The 20770-nt window shown below is 62.5% G+C and overlaps 2 protein-coding genes across 5 annotated transcripts; one reads left to right on the plus strand and one right to left on the minus strand.

Annotated features, from left to right (window-relative positions):
• Nucleotides 1–1115: 1115 nt before the first annotated feature.
• ST3GAL2 (ST3 beta-galactoside alpha-2,3-sialyltransferase 2) lies at nt 1116–12243 on the minus strand. Of its 4 annotated transcripts, none has more exons than XM_052795520.1 (8): nt 12165–12243; nt 3827–4112; nt 3318–3743; nt 2977–3170; nt 2348–2527; nt 2127–2172; nt 1835–1954; nt 1116–1514 (listed from the first exon to the last, which is right to left on the minus strand). In XM_052795520.1, the coding sequence occupies exons 3-8, from the start codon at nt 3648–3650 to the stop codon at nt 1341–1343; spliced, it is 1047 nt and encodes a 348-aa protein (XP_052651480.1). In that variant the 5' UTR covers nt 3651–3743; nt 3827–4112; nt 12165–12243; the 3' UTR covers nt 1116–1340. The 4 variants fall into 4 exon arrangements, with proteins under 4 accessions (XP_052651480.1, XP_052651481.1, XP_052651479.1 ...); XM_052795521.1 differs by lacking the exon at nt 12165–12243 and adding an exon at nt 10052–11756 and having other exon boundaries at nt 3318–3758; XM_052795519.1 differs by lacking the exon at nt 12165–12243 and adding an exon at nt 10052–11755.
• Nucleotides 12244–12950: 707 nt separating this feature from the next.
• FCSK (fucose kinase) lies at nt 12951–20743 on the plus strand. Its single transcript, XM_052797405.1, is given in 23 exon segments — nt 12951–13167; nt 13169–13294; nt 13386–13436; nt 13518–13643; nt 13847–13919; nt 14208–14305; nt 14455–14535; nt 14625–14744; nt 14945–15086; nt 15334–15461; nt 15564–15665; nt 16099–16269; nt 16343–16410; nt 16572–16942; nt 17198–17408; nt 17504–17670; nt 17747–17974; nt 18129–18272; nt 18447–18566; nt 18641–18828; nt 19027–19126; nt 19661–19884; nt 20106–20743. Coding segments are annotated over 23 exon segments (3345 nt in total). The 5' UTR covers nt 12951–12978; the 3' UTR covers nt 20223–20743.
• The last annotated feature ends 27 nt before the right edge of the window (nt 20744–20770 follow it).

Here is a 20770-nt window from a genome sequence, read left to right on the forward strand (position 1 = left end):
GCCAGGCACCCATCATCGTCACCAGCTGTGCAGGCGGAGGGTCCCTCTCTGGGGGAACGTTGCTGTGATTGCCTTTTTCTTGAGTTTTTCATATCTACTAAAAAGAAAAAAACCCCAAAACTAACCCACCCGCCTGATTGACCCAAAGAAAGTGGGTTTAATTACACCTCGGGGGAGGCAGTTTCCTTCTGCAGCACCCTGTCCCATGCCGCAGGGCAGCCTGTCCAGCCCAAAAAGCCCCCGGCGACCCTGAGGGCACCGGCTGTACCAGACCGGTGTAAACCAAGCCCCACCCTCACAAACGGGAGCAAAGACTTTGGGATTTCAGCTTCTCACCAGAGCTGTCTGTTTATAGCAACACAAAAGCACGGTTCATTCACCCACTAAAGCTATCTCTAATCTGGTTTTTCCCAGCCTGAAAGTGAAGGGAAATCATGTCTCCTTCCCTCCGGTGGGGCTGGACCCACCGTTGCATCCCACATCCCTCGAGCATCCTGCGAGGGAGGCCGGCCAGAGGGACCGGGCTGCAGCTCCTGCGGATTTCTTAGCTGCCTTTTGCATGGTTGCCCCTGAAATCCGTCCTACCCTTCCTCAATCTTCAGGTAGAGAAGAGGGGATGCTCGGCCCCAAAGCTGGGGTTCCTCTCCATCTCCCAGCCCGGCTGTGCCAGCAGCCACCAGCCTGCAGCGGAGCATCGGCGACGGTCAGCTTCCCGTGGCTGCCAGCTCCCTGCAATGGGTCCATGCGCTTGCAGCCGCGCTGGGACCTGCCTGTGTGCCGGGAGCCTTCCCCGGGGAAGCAACAGTGGCGGCTGCCCCAGGTGGGTAAAAAAAAAAAAAAATATCAAAATAAAGGAAGAAAGAAGCAGCTGGTTCCACTGGCGAGGCTGCTCAGCCGCCATGTCTCCCTCGGCCCGGACGCAATGCTTGGGTGCTCCCCAAAGTCACCTGGCTTCGGGGGAGGGGGTGGTTTTTTGTCTTTTTTTAAAAAGAGCAGCATTTGGTTTGACTGTAAAGAGATGTGAGGCGGATGCCCCCACCACCCGGTCAGTCACTGATTGTGTTTACAAATCCTTTCTCAGCTGGGTTTCATCATCATCATCATCATCATCATCATCATAATAATAATAATAAAAAAAAAAGCAAAAAGTCTCCTTTAGATCTGAACCTGATTGGCTGCTGGAGGCACCAAATATCGCCGGGGGCGGCTCTGTCGGTGGTGCAGGGCCGCACTGCCCACCCAGCGCTCATCGCCCGAGGCCACCGGGGAGACCCTCACCGTCTGCCCCCGCAGGCAGCCGGGACCCAGCTGGCGCAGGGGAGCCGGAGGAGACGCAGCCCTCAGTTCCCCCGGTAAACCTCGATCTTGCTGGTTTTAGCCAGCATGTCGATGATGTGCGCCTCAAAGTCGGCGTCGTGCACCCCCGTCTTCCTGAACTCCCCGGCGTAGCGGTTGTTCTCCCAGTAGTGGTGCCAGTTGCCCCGGCTGTCAGCGCCGAACCCAAAGACGTTCACCTGCAGCAGTGAGGAGGGGGGTAAGCCAGCCCTGACCCCCCTCTGCCGGGCTTGGGACCCCCTTGACCGAGCGCCCGCCATGCTGCCGGGGGGATTTTGCACCGTGCCAAAGGCATACATCCCTCTGCACGGCCTTCCCACCATTCAAGGGTGCCCGTCACCATTGTGTTAAGCAACGGGAGCAAGTGAAACTGCTGCAGTTGGACCCAAAGCAGCCACCTCCCTCCTTAATCCTGCAAGGTTCAAGATCCCAGCAAACCCACCCCATGCCAGCTGGGACCCCACAGCCCAGAGGAGGACCCCGAGGAGCCATCACCCACCTCGTCGCAGACATGGAGGGCAAAGAAGAGCACCAGCATGCCGGTGGAGGGGTAGCGCCCGTGGTGCTCCGTCCAGCGGTCGTGGATGTACTTGAAGAAGGCAGGATTGTAGATCTGCACCTGGGAGGATGGGCTGGGGTTAGTGCCGGAGCCCCGGCCACACTCCCTTCGGCATCGGCACCCCAGGAAGGAGCACCAAAATGTATGTGGGGACCCCGGGGGAAGATGGGGTGATGGGGGCCGTGGCCAAATGGGTGCTCATCGCAGCGGTTGGGACAAGTCCCCCCCTTACCTTTTCTTTGTCCACCCGCAGAAAAGGTTTCACGGGCGCGTACGTGCTGGGAAAAAAGCAGAGGCAGGTGAGCTCCTGGGGGTCCTGCGCCCCCCCAACCCCAGCCTGAGCTGCCAAGGGACTAGTGCTGGGGGATGTTCTGGGAGGGAGGAACAGACGGATCCCCACCGCTCCCAGGGGAGCTGCCAGCCTGGTGCTGCCAGTGCTCGCCAGGTACTTACAACCTGATCTGGCCGGTGGACAGGGCACTGGCGATCCAGAGCAGGTCCAGGGTTTTGAAGGGCACCAGCACGAAGCTGACGTTGGCGGGCAGGTTCTTGGCACTCTCAGGGTACATGAAATGGTGTGTGGTCCGACTGCCCACGTCGCCCTCAAAACCCACTGTAGGAGCCTGGTTCATCCTGGGGAGAGAGTGGGGAAGGTGGCACCCCCTTCCCAGCCACCCTGTCCCTTGCAGATGACACAGGTGTCCCCCGCCAGCTGTTGAATGCTGCTGAGGAGCAGTATCCCAGCCTGCTGGTGCTCAGGGTGCTAGCATGAGCTGATGGTCCCCCCAGCCAGCCCAGGGGAGGTGGCAGAGGCAGGACCTGTTCCCACCCATCCCAGCACCTGGCAGGACCCGCGGTGGGCTGCTTGACCAAGTAACTGGAGTCGGGCTGTGGCCATGGCGTACAGCACAGGGACAACCGCCCTGGCATCTCCTAAACCACAGCAGACCGGAGAGACGCCGCTGCGGTGCACAGTGGGATCTCAGCATCCACCGGTGCTGCCAGCATCGCCCCGTGCCTCTGTGCTGCCCGTGGAGCTGAGCAGGCGGGGAGTGTCCCTGGCAGTAGTCCCCTGCCCTCACCGCATGACGAAGTCATGCCCGTCGATCTCTGGCCCATAGCTGGAGCCGCGCAGGTTGCCCGAGTTGCCAACCACGGCGCAGCGGCGGCAGCGGTGTGGGTCACGGGAGCGGTAGGGATCCTCGCCCGGCACGATCTGGAAGAGCTTGCTCAGGACCTCGTGGGTGTTGTGGGACTTGAACTGGGGCTGCAGCATCTGCGGGGGGGGGGGGGGGGGGGGGGGCATCAGCCAGCAGCCCCCTTCTCGCCAGCGGAGGAGAAAGCTGCGCCCTCCATGCCGGAGGACATCATGGCATGCCCCAGGGCTGGGGGACACATGGGGGTGGCCCATCCCCTCGCTCACCATCCACCACCTCTGGACATCTGGCGGCAGGTCCATGTTCTCCTTGGTCCACACTGGGGAGACAGTGCCATCGTAGCGCCTGTCAAACCAGTCGGTAGCCCCGGCCTCCTCGGCCGGACAGCGGCGGCAGGTGCAGCCCCGGGGGTACGGCCCCCCCTTGCTGAGCCGCTGCATGCCAGCGTAGCCGGGCACCAGCTTCACCCGGTGAATGCTGCCCAGCCCGCCGGGGTCCAGGTAGGCGATGCTGTGGTGGGAGTAGGTGAAGAGGAGGGACATGACGAAGACAAGCAGGAAGGCGGTCGAGAGGAAGCAGAAGCGCAATGAGCACTTCATGGTCGGCGGGCGGCTGAGCCAGGGAGGGCGCCCGCTCCGGCATAGGGCTCGGGCATAGGGCACGGGATGGCGTCAGCTGGCCAGCAAGGCTCCCTGTGGGACCGAGAGCTTTAAATCACCGTGGTGGCAGCAGGGATGCAGAGCTCCCGCCTTGAGCCGCTGTGCCAGGCTCCTACCTGCTGGGCTGCAGCTTTCCATCCGCGTGGTCCGGCCGTGGCGAGGGCCCCCGGCGGCTCCACGTGCCGGGTGGAGAGCATCTGCTGCCAGCCGCAGTGGCACGGGAGTCCGGCACAGCTCAGCACACCGGCCTCAGCCGCAGCACCGTGCCTCAGCGGCTCCTCTGGGTCCCGGCCCCAGCTGGCTCTCAGCTGCGACAGTGCTCATCGTCCCTGGGGTTTAGCTGATCCGCTGGCACGCTGCCCTTTACCGCTGGCTCGGGAACATGGCCACGATGATACCAGCCTGGACAGGAAGGAGGGGATGGCGGGTTAAGGGACAGTGATGCACACGGCAGAGCCGGGGGGCTACACCGAGCAGGAGGAGGGTGCCCAGTTTGGTTATTCCCCACTGAGTTTTGCAAAATGCCACCCAGCCCGTCCCCGGCATGGGGCTGCGAGGGGACAAGCAGGCGCAGGGTGTAAAGAGAACCGAGATGCCAGCATCGCCTGGCTGTGCCGGCTCCTCGCTGGCAGTGCTGGGGGAGCTCCCGGCAGCTCCCAGGCTGTCCCCTCCCTACCTCTGCCAGACAAAGGCTTAGCCATGAACTTGCCTCCAGAGCTGAACAAGCGGCTCCTTTTTGTAGGCTCAATCCTTCTTCTCTATCAAGCCACAAGCAGCCCCTCCAAAACCCTCTTCACTGGCTGCCGCCACCACCAAAACAGCCGGGAAACAGCCGTTTCGCAGCCTGACGGGCACCCCGGGTACTGATGCCAGTGGCTGTCCCCCCCCCGCGTGGCAGCGTCCCTCGGGGAAGGTCACCTGCTCACTCGTGATCCTGGTGGGCAAAAATAGCCGGGGCAGAGGTGCCAGCGCCTGCGCCCGGGGAGGGATGGCTGAGCCCCCCAAGCCGGGGGGGGGGACAAAGCCAGAACCCCCCTCCTCAGCCCTCCCCCTCCCCCCCCCCCAAAAGCCTGAAAAAAAAATCCCCTTTTAACACAGCGCTGAGCTGGGGCAGGATCCATCACCCCGGGCGGACGGAGTTGTGACCCCCCCTGGGGCTTTTTGTGGAGGGGGATGCCAGGGCAGGACCCCCCCCAAGGCCAAACCCTGTGGCAGCGTCGCCTCTGCAGCTCAGCCCTGGCCCTAATTAGGCCAGTGCCGAGGCCAGCAGCGCTAATTAGGAGCTGGCGGGCACCGGGAATGCCTCTTTCCTACAAAAAAAAAATCCTCTGGAAGATGCCAGCTTTCTTACCGGGGTTGGAGGCTGCTGAGCTCCTTGCCAGGTTGGGGGAGACCTAAGTATGGACCCCCTGTCCCTTCTCCCCCCCAGCCCATCACACTGCAGGCATGGATAGTTCCTGCCCAAATCATTAACCCACTGTCAAATATTTGCCCAAGCAGCGACAGTCTTTAGAGGAAAGAGTCAGAAAACGGGTGCACGTCCCAGGCATGATTGTTGTCCGAGTCTTTTCCCTGGCTCGGGGGGGGTTTAATACACCTACACGGCCCATGCATGGCCAGCGAGCGACTGCAATGACTTTCTTGGGTTCCTGCCAGCGGAAAAAGCAGGGGTGGTTGTTAAAGGGAGGGTTTACATCTAGGGGAGTTTGGGACAAAGCCAGTAGAAAAGCTATAACCCCCCCCCCAGATGCACAATGCTGGAAGGTTTCGGAGGTAAAAGGTGATTTGGGGCTCTTTTTAGCTGCAACGTGGCATGGCCGCCAAGCAGGATGGGCCAATCCCCCTTCCCCTGCTCCTGCCGCTCTCCATCCCATGGGGCTTTTTAAAGGCTAAAGGAAATCGGTTATCACGTGCTCGTGGTATTTTTGTTCCTGGTGAAAGGGGGAAAAATCCCTTTCCGGCTCCCCAGCTCAGTCTGGGTCCTGCCTGCCACATCCCAGCCCCGCCAGCATCTGGAGTGCATTTTGTACAGCCCCATCCTGGGGCCTCCCAGAGCTGCCCCTGACCGCAGGCGGGGAAAAAAACCATCCTCTAGCCCAGCTCATGTGTGTTAAAGCATCCTTAAATACCAGTGGCTTATTTGAGTCATCATTTTCCTAGTAGGGGCTGGCAGCTATTTCCATCTGCACTGGTCCTTATAGACCCCAGCAGAGACACGGCACCTACACGTCCATACATAACGCAGCATTAACTGTACCCTCCTTGCCAGCTCCCAAAGTCAAACCCAGCCTGCCTCCGCCAACTAAAACCCTGATGGCCAGGGGCATCACAGAGCCTCTTTGCACCAGGTTTTGATGTTTCCTTCTTAAAATAACAGGGGATTTCTTCTGAGGTGAGCAAGCCTGGCAACTCAGCAATACGATTACATACACTCCTATTCCCAAATTCATCACCAGGTCTCCTTAATTGCCTCCTGAAGACCACATGCTCATCAAACATGAGTTTCTTTTTGATTGCAAGAGAAAATGAAGCGAGGCTATTAAAAGGTCCCGGCAAATCACTCCGCTGCTTTTACAGTTGGATGATTTTTCCAATCATATAATCTTTCCTTTCGGGATGAATGCTGGAGCGATGTGACCCGACAGCCCCGGGACCTGGAGGATGCCTTCGCCTTCCCCATCAGCTGTAATGCCACCAGGCACATCCCCACCTGGCTTTTTTAGGTCTTGTTGGCTTTGTTTGCTCATTTCTAAGATATCCCGAGGTTGTTGGCACTGATTTCCTTGCCAGTAAGTGACAGGGTGGGTGCAGGAAGGAGCCGTCACTGGGAGACGGGATGTCACCCCTCTTGGGGCCGGGAGAGAAGGGGAGCAGAGGCAGGGCTGCTGGGGCTGAAAATTCCCCCAGGAGTCCCCGGGAAATGCACCCCTGGGTGTCTAGATGCCACCCATCCCATGATCCCTGTGCAGGGACATCACCTCTGCCACCACCGAACCATCGACTGGGTGCCAGAGCAGCACCCGGCTTTTGTTGGTGGACAAGGAGGAAGTGCGCAAGGACCTCCCCGCCCCAGAATGGCATCCCTCCTGCTGTCTTGGGTGGAAAAAATGAGATTTTAGGGGTTTTATTTTTTCCAACAGGGAAGGGAGTGGACACGAGTCAAGTTTTCTCCCACCTCCTTCAGCCCCAGGCAGAAAGAAACGCCGTGTGGTGATTTGCCTTACCTGGCGGTTTCAGGCTGGGGTTCGGTGAGTGGGATTACTACAAAAATTCATAAAACTGCTCAAATTTGCTTTTTTCCATGGCCCGAGCGGCTGCCCGAGGTTGCAGCCCCTCCAGGCGCTGCTTTAGCCGGGGAGCGTGCAGAAGAGAGCGCACCGCTCGCCTCTGCCGGGGCCGTCAGCTCACATTAACTGGGAATGGCGAGCGGGAATCTGCCGAGGGCAGCGCGGGAAGGGACGATACTCCCGTCCTTCTGCATTACTTGGCTTCCAAAGCCAAACCGAGACCCGGTGAGAAAAGCACGGTTAATTAAAAAGGTCCTTTCCTGCGTCACTCATCCGGAGGGATCACATTTTCCCTTGATTTTTTTTCCCTCCCTGGAAGCTGGATGGGAGAGGGAGCAGGGAGCGAACCCAGTGTTGGTATGAGGGTGTTTCTCCCCACCGTTAAGCGATGCCATGAAAGATTGACAGCTGGCAGTAGCTGGGCACCAGGTATTAACAGGAGAAGCCAATTTCATGGGTTAAGCCATCACCACACCCCGACAGCAGCAAGGACCCAGTAACTTATTCTTCATCCTTTTAATTAATCATACCCTTATCAGCCAGCTCAATCAGCTAATGGAGCCGAGTTAATTGGGTTTCCCATGCTTTAAAGCCTCCTCGCACCCCTTGCTGGCAACGACAGCAATTTCCTCGTGCCTGGCATCCAGAGGGGTTATTTTGGGCTCATCCCTCAGCGCTGGGATGGGGCCAGGAAAGACCGCGGGAGGCCAAATCCCCAGCGCGGAGCTGGCATGGAGCCAGCCACCAACCGAAGCCATTTCCTATGGGATTTGGGGGTGCAGGGGAGGTCCCAGCAGTGGGAAAGCTCAGAAAGGGATGCTCCCACCCTTGCCGGTGGATGGGGCTTGCAGGGACTGCTCCAGCAGCATCCCAAGGCCCTCGGCTCAACCGCAGTTCGGCAGGGACCCCGTGGGCACCCGCTTCAGTCCAAACACCCTGCACTGCCCGACAGGGCAATGTTGGGTGCGGGGGGCTTCAGCTGCGGAGCCCATCTGGCTGTCCTCTCCCCCCCAAAACCGCACGCTGGCAGAAGCAGCCGAGGCAGCCGACCGCCCCCGCAGCTCACGTGCACGGACTCATCAAGCGAGCCACGTGCGCCAGCCCACACGGCTGATGCCCCCCGTCCCTGAGAGGGGACGCTGCTTGGCCATCTGCCAGTGCTGCTTCCCCCCCCTCAGCCCCCCGGCTCTCCCCGAGCTGTTGCAGGGAAAAGGGGACCCCCCAGCCCCTGCGCTCCAAGGGGGGTTGATAAGCCCAAGGCCACGCTCGCTGTGAGAGCGGCAGCCTTCTCCCCGAGGCAGGACAGGCGGGGAGGGGAGGGGGACTCGCTGCTCAGGCTGGTATAGCGGGGAGACTCTGTGTGTCCCCCCGGGCCCCAAATGCCTGCAGAGCCGGCCAGAGCCGAGGGCCAGACCCAGGCCTGCTGCCCTGCACCCCCAGGCACCTACCCCAGAGCCCCCAGTTTGCACCAACTGCCTCAGCTGCTGTGTACCATCAAGCCACCAGATTGGATACTACTGGGTCGGGTACCACCGAGCCACCGGCTCGAGTACTACCAGGTCAGGTACTCGGGTGCCACTGAGCCACTGGGTTGGGTACCATGAGATCGGGTACCACTGAGCCACCGGGTCACGTACCACCAGGTCAGGTACCACCAAACCTCCAGGTCACGTACCACCACATCAAGTACCACTGGGTCACGTACCACCGGGTCAGGCACCACCAAGCTGGGTCCCACCGAGCAGCCGGGCTCGGGGCTGGCTAGCAGGTGGGGGTGCCAGCCAGCCCCCAGCAGAGCAGAGGAGGCAGAGCCCAGGGCTCACCACCCCGCACTGCCGCCTCCTCTCCCCCGTCCTCCCGCCAATTCCCCACAGTAAAGCCACCAGGCCCTGCGGGGAGCCGGCCGCCTGCTGCCAGGCACATTTCGATCTCGTCCTCCCACAGCGACAAGCTGGGGTCAGCGGGGCCTGCCCGGTCCGTGCCCCCCTCCATGCCTGCTGCAGCATGGCTGCACCCCACGAACGCCCCCAAATTGGTCTCCCCCCCATCCTCAGCCACCGGAAAAGATGCAGCCATGGTGGGTACGTGCATGCTCCCCGGCAAGGGCAGGTCCCCACTCACCCTCCAACAGCGGCACCCTGCGAGCCACCACTGCCGGCAGCACACCAAGCCTCTCTCTCTGCCAGCCACCATGGCATCTGGGAAGGAACCGCTCCCCCTCCACCACCGTGGCTTGTTTTACCAGCCCTAGCCCGTTAGGTTCTTGCTCAATGTCTCACTGGGAAAATATGTGCAGGAGTGAAGGTCGGGCAGACGCCGTGCCGGGGAGGCACCGCCGCCGCTGCTGGCCATGGCCTTTAGCCCAGGGAAGGTGAGGAGGGGCACGGGGCCCCCCTCTGCCTCGCTGTCCCCCTCCCTGGGGCTTGGCAGCATCAAGGATGGGAGGCGGTGGAAACCCAATGGTTTTCGAGGGGTGGTTGATGGGTGCTGTGACCCAAAGCCCCCCCTCTCTCCCCTGGGACACTGCCTGAGCAGAGAACTGCAAGCTCAGTGCATGCTGTGGGGTGGCTTGGTAAAACCGCTCGGGGTTTGCTCTGCTTGCGGGCGGCACTGAGAGGCCGTTGAACTCATTAGGAAAATTGTACCTATGAGATTTCATCACAGGGATATTACAAAAGCTATCAATCCCAGCACAGCCCAGTTGCTGCCAGGGACTCCTATTAAATATAAAGTTAGAGCAGCTCCACTGGCGAGGGAACCCGACTTCTCCTCTCCGTTAGCTGGGGCTCTGCTCTGACGCTCAGGGAGAAGGGGGAGCATTCGCATTTTCCTAATTAGCCCAATTACCACTGCAGATCGAAAGTCCCTTGCTGGCGGCACAGTGGCACCCGGAGTGAACTGCAGCTTGCTCTGGTTTCCCGAGAGCGACTGTTGCGGGGGTTATTTTAGAGCCCATCACTGAACTATTCATCCAATAAGAAAGAAATAAAGATCCATGTATCACACATGCATATATATATATATAAAAAAAATAAATTGTTTATATATATTCACCATTCATCCATGTGCGGTTTTGGGGGTATCTTTGGGAACTTTGCTGTGGAGCCGGGGCCCAAATCTCTTGCAGCCTCCAGAAGAGCTTTTGGGAGATGCCGATGGCAAAGAGTGACATGGAGCCGAGAGATCCCCCCGGAGCCTGATGCAGAGCCCAGCAGGGCAGGGGCAGAAGGTTCCCAGCCTCTCCCGCCACATCCCAAGCCCCCGGGGACTGGTGGCCTCCAATAAAACACAGCTCGCTGAGAAGCACCAAAGCCAGCCGAGTCGCTGGAGAGCAATTAGCAGTTTGCACTCTTTCTTGCAAGAATTAAATGCAATGGCAGGAGATGAAAGCCATTAAGATGCCGGGACCTTGGTATGGGCCAAGCCGGGCGGCATCCAGCGTGCCGAGAGCTGACGGGGAAACCATCGTGCCCTCGGTGCCGCCGGAGCCTTTCGCTGAAAAGTGGCAGTTTTCAGCTTGTTTGGGCATGAAAATTCAAGCCTGAGTCAGTTCCCTCCGGCGTGTGGCTGCCAGGGCTCTCCCTGCCTGCTCTCCCTGCCTGCTCTCCCTGCCCGCCTTCGGCGCCGGCGAGGCGTGGGTGGGCGAGCGGAGCGCGTCTTGCCTTTCCCGAGAACCGCCATGAGCTCCTCGGAGGAGAGGGAAACGCTTTTGACAGGCAGCTGCCGCACGCAACCAGCAGCGGGGCTGCTGCTCGCTGCCAGATGGGGACAGACAGACAGACAGACGGGCACACGCATGGCTGGGGTGGGCATGGCAGCCAACGCAGCCCCCCCCGCCCCATGCTTCACTGTTGTGGATGTGACATCTGGCTCCGATAAAAGGGGAAGAAAAAGGAACACCAAGCCCAAGGTGCTGAGCAACTTCCCATCCCGCTCACCACCCTGGCCGGGATGCTCGCGGCAGTGCTGGAAACGGGGGAGCCCCTGGCCCCTGGCCCAGTGGGGGACCCCCAGATAAGGGGGGGCAAAACTGCCTCCGCCAGCTCGAAGGCCAGTTGTCTTCCCAGAGGGAAGCTCAACAAGTTTTGGGGGTTTTGGTGTTATTTGGTTTCACCCAGCCATGTTTTTCGCTCATCAGGGAACGTGGCCTTTCCTCCAGACCAAGCTTGCCTGCTGCCCAAGCACTGTCCCCATCCCCCCCCCAAAAATCCTCCTGCTGGGATGGGGAGCCCTCGCTCTGGGGAAATATTTGGGAGCTTTGCAATAAGTGTTCCGGCTCTGCAGCTGGAGCCCGAGCAAAACCTCGCCTTCCCCCTGTGCCAGCAGCACCCAAGCCCCTGGTGCCTGTGGGGACCCCGCGCATCGCCAGGCCCTAAAATCCTGGCTCTGGCACCGACCCCGCTCTGACAGCCAAGCCTCGGCCGGGGAAACACCCCGCAACGCCGGGCCAGGCGCACACCCCGGCGGGTCGGACACTGATGGGATCCCACACCAACACCCATGCTGGCACCCCGCAGGCACAGACACGGGCGAGGGACTTTTCCCTGCTCGGTGACACAGTTTTCCACCCCTGTCGCCAGGGACGCTCGTATCGGGTTTGTGAAATCCTGGCTGCCGCTACCCGGGCACGGGATGCCGTGTGTCATGCAGCCGTGTGTCACGCTGCTGCCGAGGGACCTTACCCGCACGCTGGCACTGGTGGGGACTGGGGCTACCCGCAGCCAGCCCTCCCACCCCGGTCCCCTCTGTGGCCACCTCAGCTCTGTCCCCCAGCATCCCCCCGGGGTCTGGGCCCCCGCAGCACACCCCCTCCCCTCCCGAGAAGGGGCAGCACCCCTCAGCCCCAGCCCTGGCACCCCTTGCCAAGGGGCAAGCATCCTCCCCGGGCAGCACCCTGGGGGTCGCACCCCAGGGCTGTGGCTACTGCATCCTCCCTGGGGCCAGCACCGCAGGGCCCGGGCCAGCGCATCCTACCGGGGCTGAATCCAGCGCATCCCGGGTGCACGATCCCCGAGGCCAGTACCGAGCGCCGGGACCAGCACCCGGCCAGCCTCCCCCGGCCGCAGCCCGCCATTCCGCCCCCCCCCTCCGCCCCTGGGACCGGCCCCCCGAACCGGGCCGTGCCCGCATCCCCCCCCCGACCCGGCCCCGCTCCCCGCCGCCGTACCTGCCTGGGCTCCGGCATGCCCCCGCCGCCGGGCGCACCCGGGCCCCGCCGCCGCCGCCGCCGCCGCCCCCCGCGCCGCTCTGCGCCGCGCCCTCCGCGCCGTGCGGGGCCGCGCCGTGCGGGGCGGGGGGGGAAGGGGGGGGGGGCCGGGCCCGGCAGCCTGGGAGATGTAGTTCCTCGGCCGCCCGCCGCCCGGCGGGGTCTGTGGGACTTGCAGGAGGCGAGCGGCGCAGCTCCGCGCCCGGCGCATCGGCATCTCCGCTATCTACCCCGGTACACAACCCGGGATATCGGTACCCCTCGGTGTCCGCCCCGATACCCACCCCGGCACCTACCGGGCACCCACCAGCCGCCCACCCCGGCACCCAGATTGGCGTCTACCGGGCACCGGCACCCACCGCCCGCACCCGGGTGACCCCCCGACTCCGCCGGAGAGCCCCTGCGAGGAGCCGGGCTGAGGCCGGGCGGGCTCATGACAGGGGTGACCCAGGGCACTTGGGGGTGCGCGCCACCGCCGGGACCCATTTTGGGGCAGAAAAACGTCAAAAGCCCCATTCCCCCTTTACAAGCCCCTCGGGGAGGGGGTGTGCGGGGGGTGGGGGAAACAACGCCGGGACAGGGGTGCACTGTGCCTTTAAGCGGCCGGGGCCTGTCCGGCCGCGCAGTGCACGCTGGGAGATGTAGTCCCTCACCAACGAGCCTCCCGCAGCGGGTGCGGGGACGCAGGAGGGAGCTGGACTACATCTCCCAGCAGGCACCGCGGCCTCCACGCAGGGGACGGGAGGGAGCGTCGCCGGGGCGGTCGGGCGCGGCCATGGCGGCGGAGTGGAGCGTCGTCCTCCTCACCTGCCAGCGCGGCGGCTGTGTCTGCGCCTTCCAGCGAGGCAAGCGGCGGGGCTGGCGCTCGCCCTCTCCCCTCGGCGGGGCGGGGGGGTGCCAGCCCTCAGCGCCGCCGGCCTCTCGCTTGGCAGAGCTGGAGGCCCGCCGGCTGAGGGGAGGCCTGGGCCCGCGTCCCCCCCCCGCTCCTCCTGGCCGTGGAGGACCCCTGGGCCCGCCTGGGCAGCGGCGGGGCCACCCTCAACGCCTTGCTGGTGGCGGCCGAGCACCTCAGCGCCCGGGCGGGCTGCACGGTGAGGGGCTTTCTCCCGGCTGGCGAGGCTGGGGGGGGGGGCGGGGTGACCGTCCCCTCTCTGCTGAGTGTCCCCTGCTCTGCCCTCCCAGGTGGTGACCTCCGACGTCCTGAGGGAAGCCCGCATCCTCATTCTGCACATGGTGAGAGCTGACCGGCAGCCCAGCTTGGGACCCCTCCATCACACCCTCTCCCTCCCTGTGACACCCCCCTGTCCCCCCCAGGGCCGCGACTTCTCCTTCGACGACTGTGGCCGGGCCTTCACCTGCCTGCCCGTGGAGGAGCCCGGCGCCCTGGCCGAAGCTCTGGTCTGCAACCTGGACAGCCTGCTGGGGACCATGACGCACCGGGTCTGTGTGTGGCCTGTGGGATGGGGCCCTGGGCTTGTGCCATGCGATGCTGGGCACCTTGGCGTGGGGGTGGGTTTGGCTCACCCTGAAGCCTTCAGGGTGCCCTTAGCGGGCTCCTAGCGGGGCAGGAAGGGTGCTGGGTGCCCCACAAGGGCCGGGCCCCTTCTGTGCGATCGCTGGGCGTGTGGCCCTTCTCTTGACAGCTCTGTGTGGGCTCCCCGCCTGGTGTGTGGGTCTGCAGCACTGACATGCTCCTCACCGTGCCCTCAGCACCAGGTGAGTGGGTGCCGTCCTTGCCTCCAGCACCCACTTTGGCTCGGGACAGGGGTCGGAGCTTGCAGTGGCACAGCTGGTTCAGCCAGCACTGTGCTCCCATGAGGGTGCGGATGCTTGGGCATTGCTGACCCGTGTGTGGTTGGGAGCATCCGTTGTGCCTCCAGCAAGGTGGCCGAGGCTGGACGCTGCTGTCACCGTCTCTGCCATGGGCTCGGTTTTCAGGCAGTTGTGCCCAGTGTGGGTATGTTCACTGCCCCAGCGGGCACTGGTCTCTGTCCCTCTCCCCAGGGATTGTCTGGGACGGGTTCCAGGGCGTCAGAGTGATCGCGGTGCCCGGGAGCCAGATGTATGCCAGGAACCATGGGGTCTACCTCACCGATGAGCAGGTTGGTAGCAGCTTGCTCTTCAAGGGACATCCCTTGGAGGCGCAGGGGTCCCCACTCCTTTGGTCCCTTGGGTGCTGGAGTCCCAGCCCTGCTGTGGCTGCTTGGCTTGGGGCTTCCCAAAGAGCTCATCAGAGTGGTCTCGCTCCCAGGGGCTGGTGCACGACATCATCTACAAAGGCACGGAGGCCCAGATCCGGCAGTGTGCGGGGCCTGATGGCGCCGTCCCACTGGTACGGCATGACTTGGGCATTGGTGGCCCTGCCAGCCCCGTCCCTTATGTCACCACAGCTGTGGCCTCAGCCCCACTGTGCCCTAGCAGGTCTGCGGGGTGGTTTTCTTCTCCTCGGACGCTGCTGAGCAGCTTCTGGCCACCCACGTCATCCCTCCTCTGGACGCCTGCACCTACATGGGGCTGGACTCGGGGGCACCGCCCATCCAGGTGACAGCCCTTCCGTGGGGGATGGGACCCATCGCCCCATGGGTGCTGCTGCTGGGCATCTCTATAGGGTCTTCTTGCCCACACACTGCCAGATTTGTGTGGGAGAGGTGGCGGGAGGGGAGCACCCAGCAGCAGGGTGGGGGTCAAGATGGCTGCACTGGCCAGCCTGGCTGCACCCAACAGGTCCCTTCTCTCCCCAGCTCTCCCTTTTCTTTGACATTGTGCTGTGCATGGCAAGGGGGATGACAGAGGAGGATTTCGTGAAGGGTGGCGGTGACGCCAGTGCGAGGAGCGCCCGCTCCGTGCTGTGGACAGCTCTCCGTGCCTTCCCTCTTAGCGTGGGTGAGTGATGCTGTGGTGGGTGCACGTGACATGACCCATCCCTGAGCTCTCTTTGCCTGCGTGGGGAGAGATGGGGTGGTCAGGGCTTGGCATCCGGCTGTTTCTCCCCACAACTGTGGGTCCCCAGGTCTTCTCTCCCCACCCCTTTGACTGGGGATGTTCAGCCTGGCTGCCTTTGGCTCATGTGAGTATCAGGCACACCCACATTTGCCTTCAGTATGCTGACAGCTCTCCTGCCCCTCTGCAGCCTGCATCCCCGACGCGTCCTACGACTACATGACCATGTCTGCAAGCGACCACATCCGCAGCCTGACGCTCCTGCCCGGCTCTGCCAGCCACCTCCGCTTCTGCAAAACAGCCCATTCCCATGTGGATGTATGTCCTTTCGTGCCCAGCCTTGCTCACGCATGTTTTGTGGGGATTGTTCTGGGCTGTGTGGCCAGACCCCGGTCCCACATGCCTCTGTGCCCCTGGCAGCGGCCCTGTCTCCTGGAGGATGGCTCTTCAGTCACCAACTGCCTGCTGGAAGGAGCCGTGCGGCTGGCGGCTGGCAGTGTCATCCAGCATTGTCACCTCCAGGTACGTGGCTGGGGTGGGGGTGACCCTGAGTTCTCAGTGCACTGAATGGGTAGGAGGGTGAGGTGGCCCTGGCTGGGATGGGGGACCCACGTCTGTGAGATTCGAGGTGGCCTTTCGGCTGGTGCTGTGGACCCTGGTGGCTGTCACCCTCCCCAGGCAAGGGGAGGAGGCTGTTACCACTGGGCTGTCCCTCTCCTTGGGGGCTCTGTCATGGCTGTGAGCCCTAGAGGCCGTTGCCTGGCCTGAATTTCTGCAGTCCATGTCCCTGTAGCCCCATGACAAAGCAAAGTGTGCTCCTCTGGCACCTGGCTCCTGCTGGCCCCAGCTTGTCACCCAGGGTGGTTGTCCCCTTCCAAGGTTGGGATCTGGCTCTGGTTCAGGGGCTGCTCTGGGACCAGCCATGCCACTCAGGGCCCTGCTACCTCTTCTGTAGGGTCCCCTGGAGATCGGTCCTGGCTGCCTCCTCTCGGGCCTCGCTGTAGGCTCCTCGCCAGCCCTGCAGGGCTGTCCGCTGCGCGACATTGTCCTGCAGGGCCACCATGTTCGGCTGCGTGACCTGCCCTGCCGTGTGTTCACTCTCACTGGCCGCCTCGACGACTGGCAGGTATGGGGGCGGTGAGGTGGCGCGAGGCTCCCCGCGAAGCTGGGGTGTAACCGGCCCCTCTGTCTCCCTGCAGAGCCCTGCTGAAGAGGCCACCTACCTGAATGTGCCCTGGGCTGAGTTTTTCCATCGGACGGGCATACGGTAGGTGCCATGTGCCAGGATGGGACAGGAGACCCAGGTCCCCTGGGGATGGCTGCATTGGGAGGTGTCACGGCCACCCCAACCCATCCTGCATTCCGGCTCCCATCCTGGAAGGTGTCCTTGCGCCCCAGGGTGGTGCTGATGGGCTGTTCCTCCATCAGGGAAGGGGACCTTTGGGATGCCGAGACACCACGGAGGAGCCGCTGCCTGCTCAGTGCCCGGCTCTTCCCGGTGCTGCACGCCTGCGAAGCGCTGGGGCTGGACGACGTGCTGTGGCTGCTGGCCCCGGCGGCCGTGGCTGGCAAGCGGCTGGTGTGCTGGCGGACGGCCTGGCGCATGTCCTGGCAGGAGCTGCTGCCCTGCCTGGACAAGGCAGCCGAGTTGGGAGCCCGCCGGGCCCTCTTCTTCCTGCAGGGCCAGCGCAAGGTGCGGGCGGTGCTGCTGGGGCGCCGGGACAGCAGCCTCCTGCCGCTCGCCCGCAGTGCCGTCCACGAGGGCTACCATGAGGCCATGCTGGGCACGCTGGATGAGGGTGAGCTAGACTCGCAAGAGCTGTGCCTTGCATCTCTGGGAATCGGGGCTGTTTGGTGCTCCCCACCCCCTCCAATGACACCACTCCCCCCATTGCAAGATCCCGTGGGGGTGCACCCCCAGAGCATCTGACAGGCCAGGGTGGGTGCAAGCCATGCAAGTCCCACTCCCCTGGAGCCGGCTTATTGCAGAAGTGGGCTGGTTTGGGGTGACTGGCAGCCTGGCTGTGGCTTTGCCGTCTCCTTTTATTTTCTAGTTGCCTCCACGGCTGGTGACGCTGGCATTGCGGCACGGGCGCTCGCCTGCATTGCCGAGGTCCTGGGCTGCATGGCACGAGGGGAAGGGGGCTTGCGGAGCGGGCCCGCTGCCAACAGGGAGTGGGCGTTGGCTTTTGGGCGCCTGGAGAGTGGGGACATTGCTGGCGGTGTCCGGGAGCTGGCCGCTGAGCGGCAGAAGTGGATGAGCAGGTGAGGCTGGGGCTGGTGAACAGCAGTGGCCCCATCCCAGGCATCGGCGCAGTCAAGGAGCCGTGGCAGTGGGCTCAGCGTCCCTTTCTTCCCAGGCCGGCTCTGCTGGTGAGAGCGGCTCGGCATTACGAGGGGGCTGAGCAAATCCTCGTCCGGCAGGCAGTGATGTCCTCGTGCCAGTTTGTCACAGTGGGGCAGGCAGAGCTGCCACCCTTGGGGCACTGGGTGCAGGTGGCGTGTCCGGCCCGCCTGGACCTCTCTGGTGAGCGCATCCCCCCAGCCAGATGATCCGTGTCTCACCCTCGTGACGTTGGGGAGCTGATGGTGAGCCTTGGCAGGCGGCTGGAGTGACACCCCCCCCATCACGTACGAGCACGGGGGGGCCGTGGTGGACGTGGCAGTGCTGGTGGATGGGTGCCGGCCCATCGGTGCCCGGGTGCGGCGCATTAGCGAGCCAGAGCTGCGCCTCGTCAGCCTTGGCGGGACGTCACGGAGTGAGGCAGTGGCAGAGCTGGTGTGCCGAGAGCTGGAGCACTTGCAGGATTACTGCCAGCCACACGCGCCAGGTGAGGTGTCACCAGCCGCATGGCCTGGCTCTGTACGTGTGATAACCCCTTAGTGTCCTGACCCCATGGTGCCAGGGTAGCCCTTTTTGGGGACAGTGGGGTGAGGGAGCAGGTAGTGCAGTGGGCGTCAGCTTTGCTTTCTTTTTGTTTTCAGGAGCCTTGCTCAAAGCTGCCTTCATCTGCACCCAGGTCGTGCAGTTCCCCTCGCAGAAACCCCTGCAGGCCCAGCTGATGGAGAGCTTTGGGGGTGGGTTTGAGGTGCACACCTGGTCCAAGCTGCCCCACGGATCTGGCCTCGGTGAGTCTGCAGGGAAAGGGCTGGGGAGTCCCTTGTTGGTGCCAGGGAGTCCCTTCTGCTGCCAGCACTGGGATGGGGTATCCCCCTTGCTGCCCCACGGCCGGGAGCCCGGCCCCAGCTCTCACAGGCACATGCGGTGCCTTGCTGCCCTGGCCCCGCCTGTGCTCCCTGCAGGTACCAGCAGCATCCTGGCAGGAGCGGTGATGGCATCGCTGTACCGGGCGGCCGGGAAGGCTGCCAGCACCGAGTCCCTCATCCACGCCGTGCTGCACCTGGAGCAGAGGCTCACGACAGGTAGCAGTTGGGGGGAGCAGCCAGCCCACAGGGAGGGGAGCTGCAACAGTGGCTGAGGACCCTCTGCCCTGCAGGCGGTGGTTGGCAGGACCAGGTGGGCGGGCTCGTGCCCGGCATCAAAATCGGGAGGTCGAAGGCCCAGCTGCCGCTCAGGGTGGAGGTGGAGAAGATCCCGGTGCCCGACAGTTTTACCCAGACCCTCAACAATCACTTGCTGCTGGTGTACACGGGGAAGACTCGCCTGGCCCGCAACCTGCTCCAGGTAACGCCTGGGTGCCCCTGCGTGCCGCAGGCTCTGGCCTCTGCTCCCCCTGTGGCCTTTGGTGCCTGTCCCCTTTGCTGGTGCAGAGCTTTGCCACCCCAACGGGAGCTGGCACCAAAGGCAGCGGGTGCAGCATTACCTCCCCGGGTGCTGCTGGAGCCAGGAGGATGGCAACAGGGACGTTCTGGCCTCTTGCAGGACGTGGTGAGGAACTGGTATGCCAGGCTGCCCTCCACCGTGCAAAACGCTGACGCGCTGGTGAGCAACGCCGAGGAGTGTGCCCAGGCCTTGAGGCAAGGTGTGAGCCCCCTTTCCTGGGTCAGTCCGACCCTTTTAACGACTGAAGAAACACAGACTTCCTTGGGGAGACTCTGTGCAGTCCTGGGGGTGAAAAGACTGGGGGGTTGCAGGCTCTTGCAGCTGCAGAAGTCTCAGAACTTCCCACTGGCATGTTACAGGCAATGCCCCACAATTCAGGCTTGAGCGAAGATTTGACGAAGGAGGGGTTAGACACGCCAAGTCTAGTTGATTTTCTGTGAGCCATCCGTGATGGGGCTGGGGGCCATGCCTAACCTGTGTGGTGGATTCATTTGGCCTTTAGCTGCTCGGATGCTGCGGAGGGGAAGCCAGAGCATTAAAGCAAGCAAATTCCCCCATGGAGGATTAAAAAATAAACAGCAACATAACAGAGCTGGGTTGCTTGCTTGGCAGGCAGAGCTGGGAGGAATTGGGTAGATGAGAAGGCGGAATTTATCTTGGGCTGAGCAGGAAAGGCAGGGACAGGTTTCTGCCTCTTGAGCAAGAAATAGAGGCAAATAGTTTGCCCCTGCAGGTAACCTGCTGCTCATCGGCAAGTGTCTGGACCGCTACTGGCAGCAGAAGAAATGCATGGCCCCCGGGTGCGAGCCACTGGCCGTCGGGCGCATGATGGATGCTCTACGGCCCTACGTCTACGGGCAGTGCTTGGCTGGGGCTGGTGGCGGTGGCTTCCTTTACATCTTAACCAAAGTCCCTCGGCAGAAGGAGGCTTTGCACCAAATTCTAGCAAAAACCGAGGTGAGACAGGAGCTCCCAGGCGGTTCACTGTCACAGGCGGCTTCCAGATGCTCGCTTTATATAGCGCAAGCACTAGAAGCATCTCGCCCCGCTATGAGTGGGATGAGATTGCTTATCCCCTTAGCCTTCCCCAGGACTTTGGAGGTGAGAACAGGTCCCTTGCTGGCTCCTGCCCCAACCTGTAACTCTTTTTTTTTTTTTTTTTTTTTTTTTATTTCTAGGGACTGGGCAACTTCAGCATCCACAGCATCGCAGTGGACACGAGCGGTTTCTCTGTGGAGGTTGTGGGATGTGATCTGAAGGACGGTGCTCACCCTGGAGAGGACATGGCTGTGTGAAGGCCTTCAGCCCTGACCCACTCCCAGCAAATACGCAGAGCAAGGGAGGGAGCAGCCAGCTGCCTTCCAAAGCAGGGAAATCCTCACTGCTTCTCTAAAGCTCCTTCAGCCAGCTCCAGCAGGTGCCTTAGGTCTCAATGTGGCCTTTTTGTGCTGCTACATGCCCCAAAAGCCACAGGGGCTGGAGAAGCTGTGACGAGCTGGGCAGGCAAAACTGTCCCTGGAGCATGGTCCTGCTGGAAGCACAGTTTGCTAGGGCCTCCAGGCTGATTTTGGGGGTTCACGCCGGTTTTCGTGGTTCTCCAAAGGGAAAAGTATAGCATTTGTGATGCTGCCTCTAGCAGGAATCTTCATGCTCTTCCAGCAGCACGGGCCCGTACCGTCTGTTCAGCGTGCAATGCTCCTGCACCAAGGATGCACCCAGATGTGGAATCTAGTCCCTCTCCCATGCTGAGAGACTATTTCTGCAGCAAGTTACTAGTCCCTGCAGCCTTGTGGAATAAAAAAGCTTGTTCCCAGTATGTGTTTATGCCCCTCTGTCCCTATCA

The sequence above is a fragment of the Harpia harpyja genome, chromosome 9, assembly GCF_026419915.1.
Source record: "Harpia harpyja isolate bHarHar1 chromosome 9, bHarHar1 primary haplotype, whole genome shotgun sequence".
In the NCBI taxonomy this organism is placed as follows: Eukaryota; Metazoa; Chordata; class Aves; order Accipitriformes; family Accipitridae; genus Harpia; species Harpia harpyja.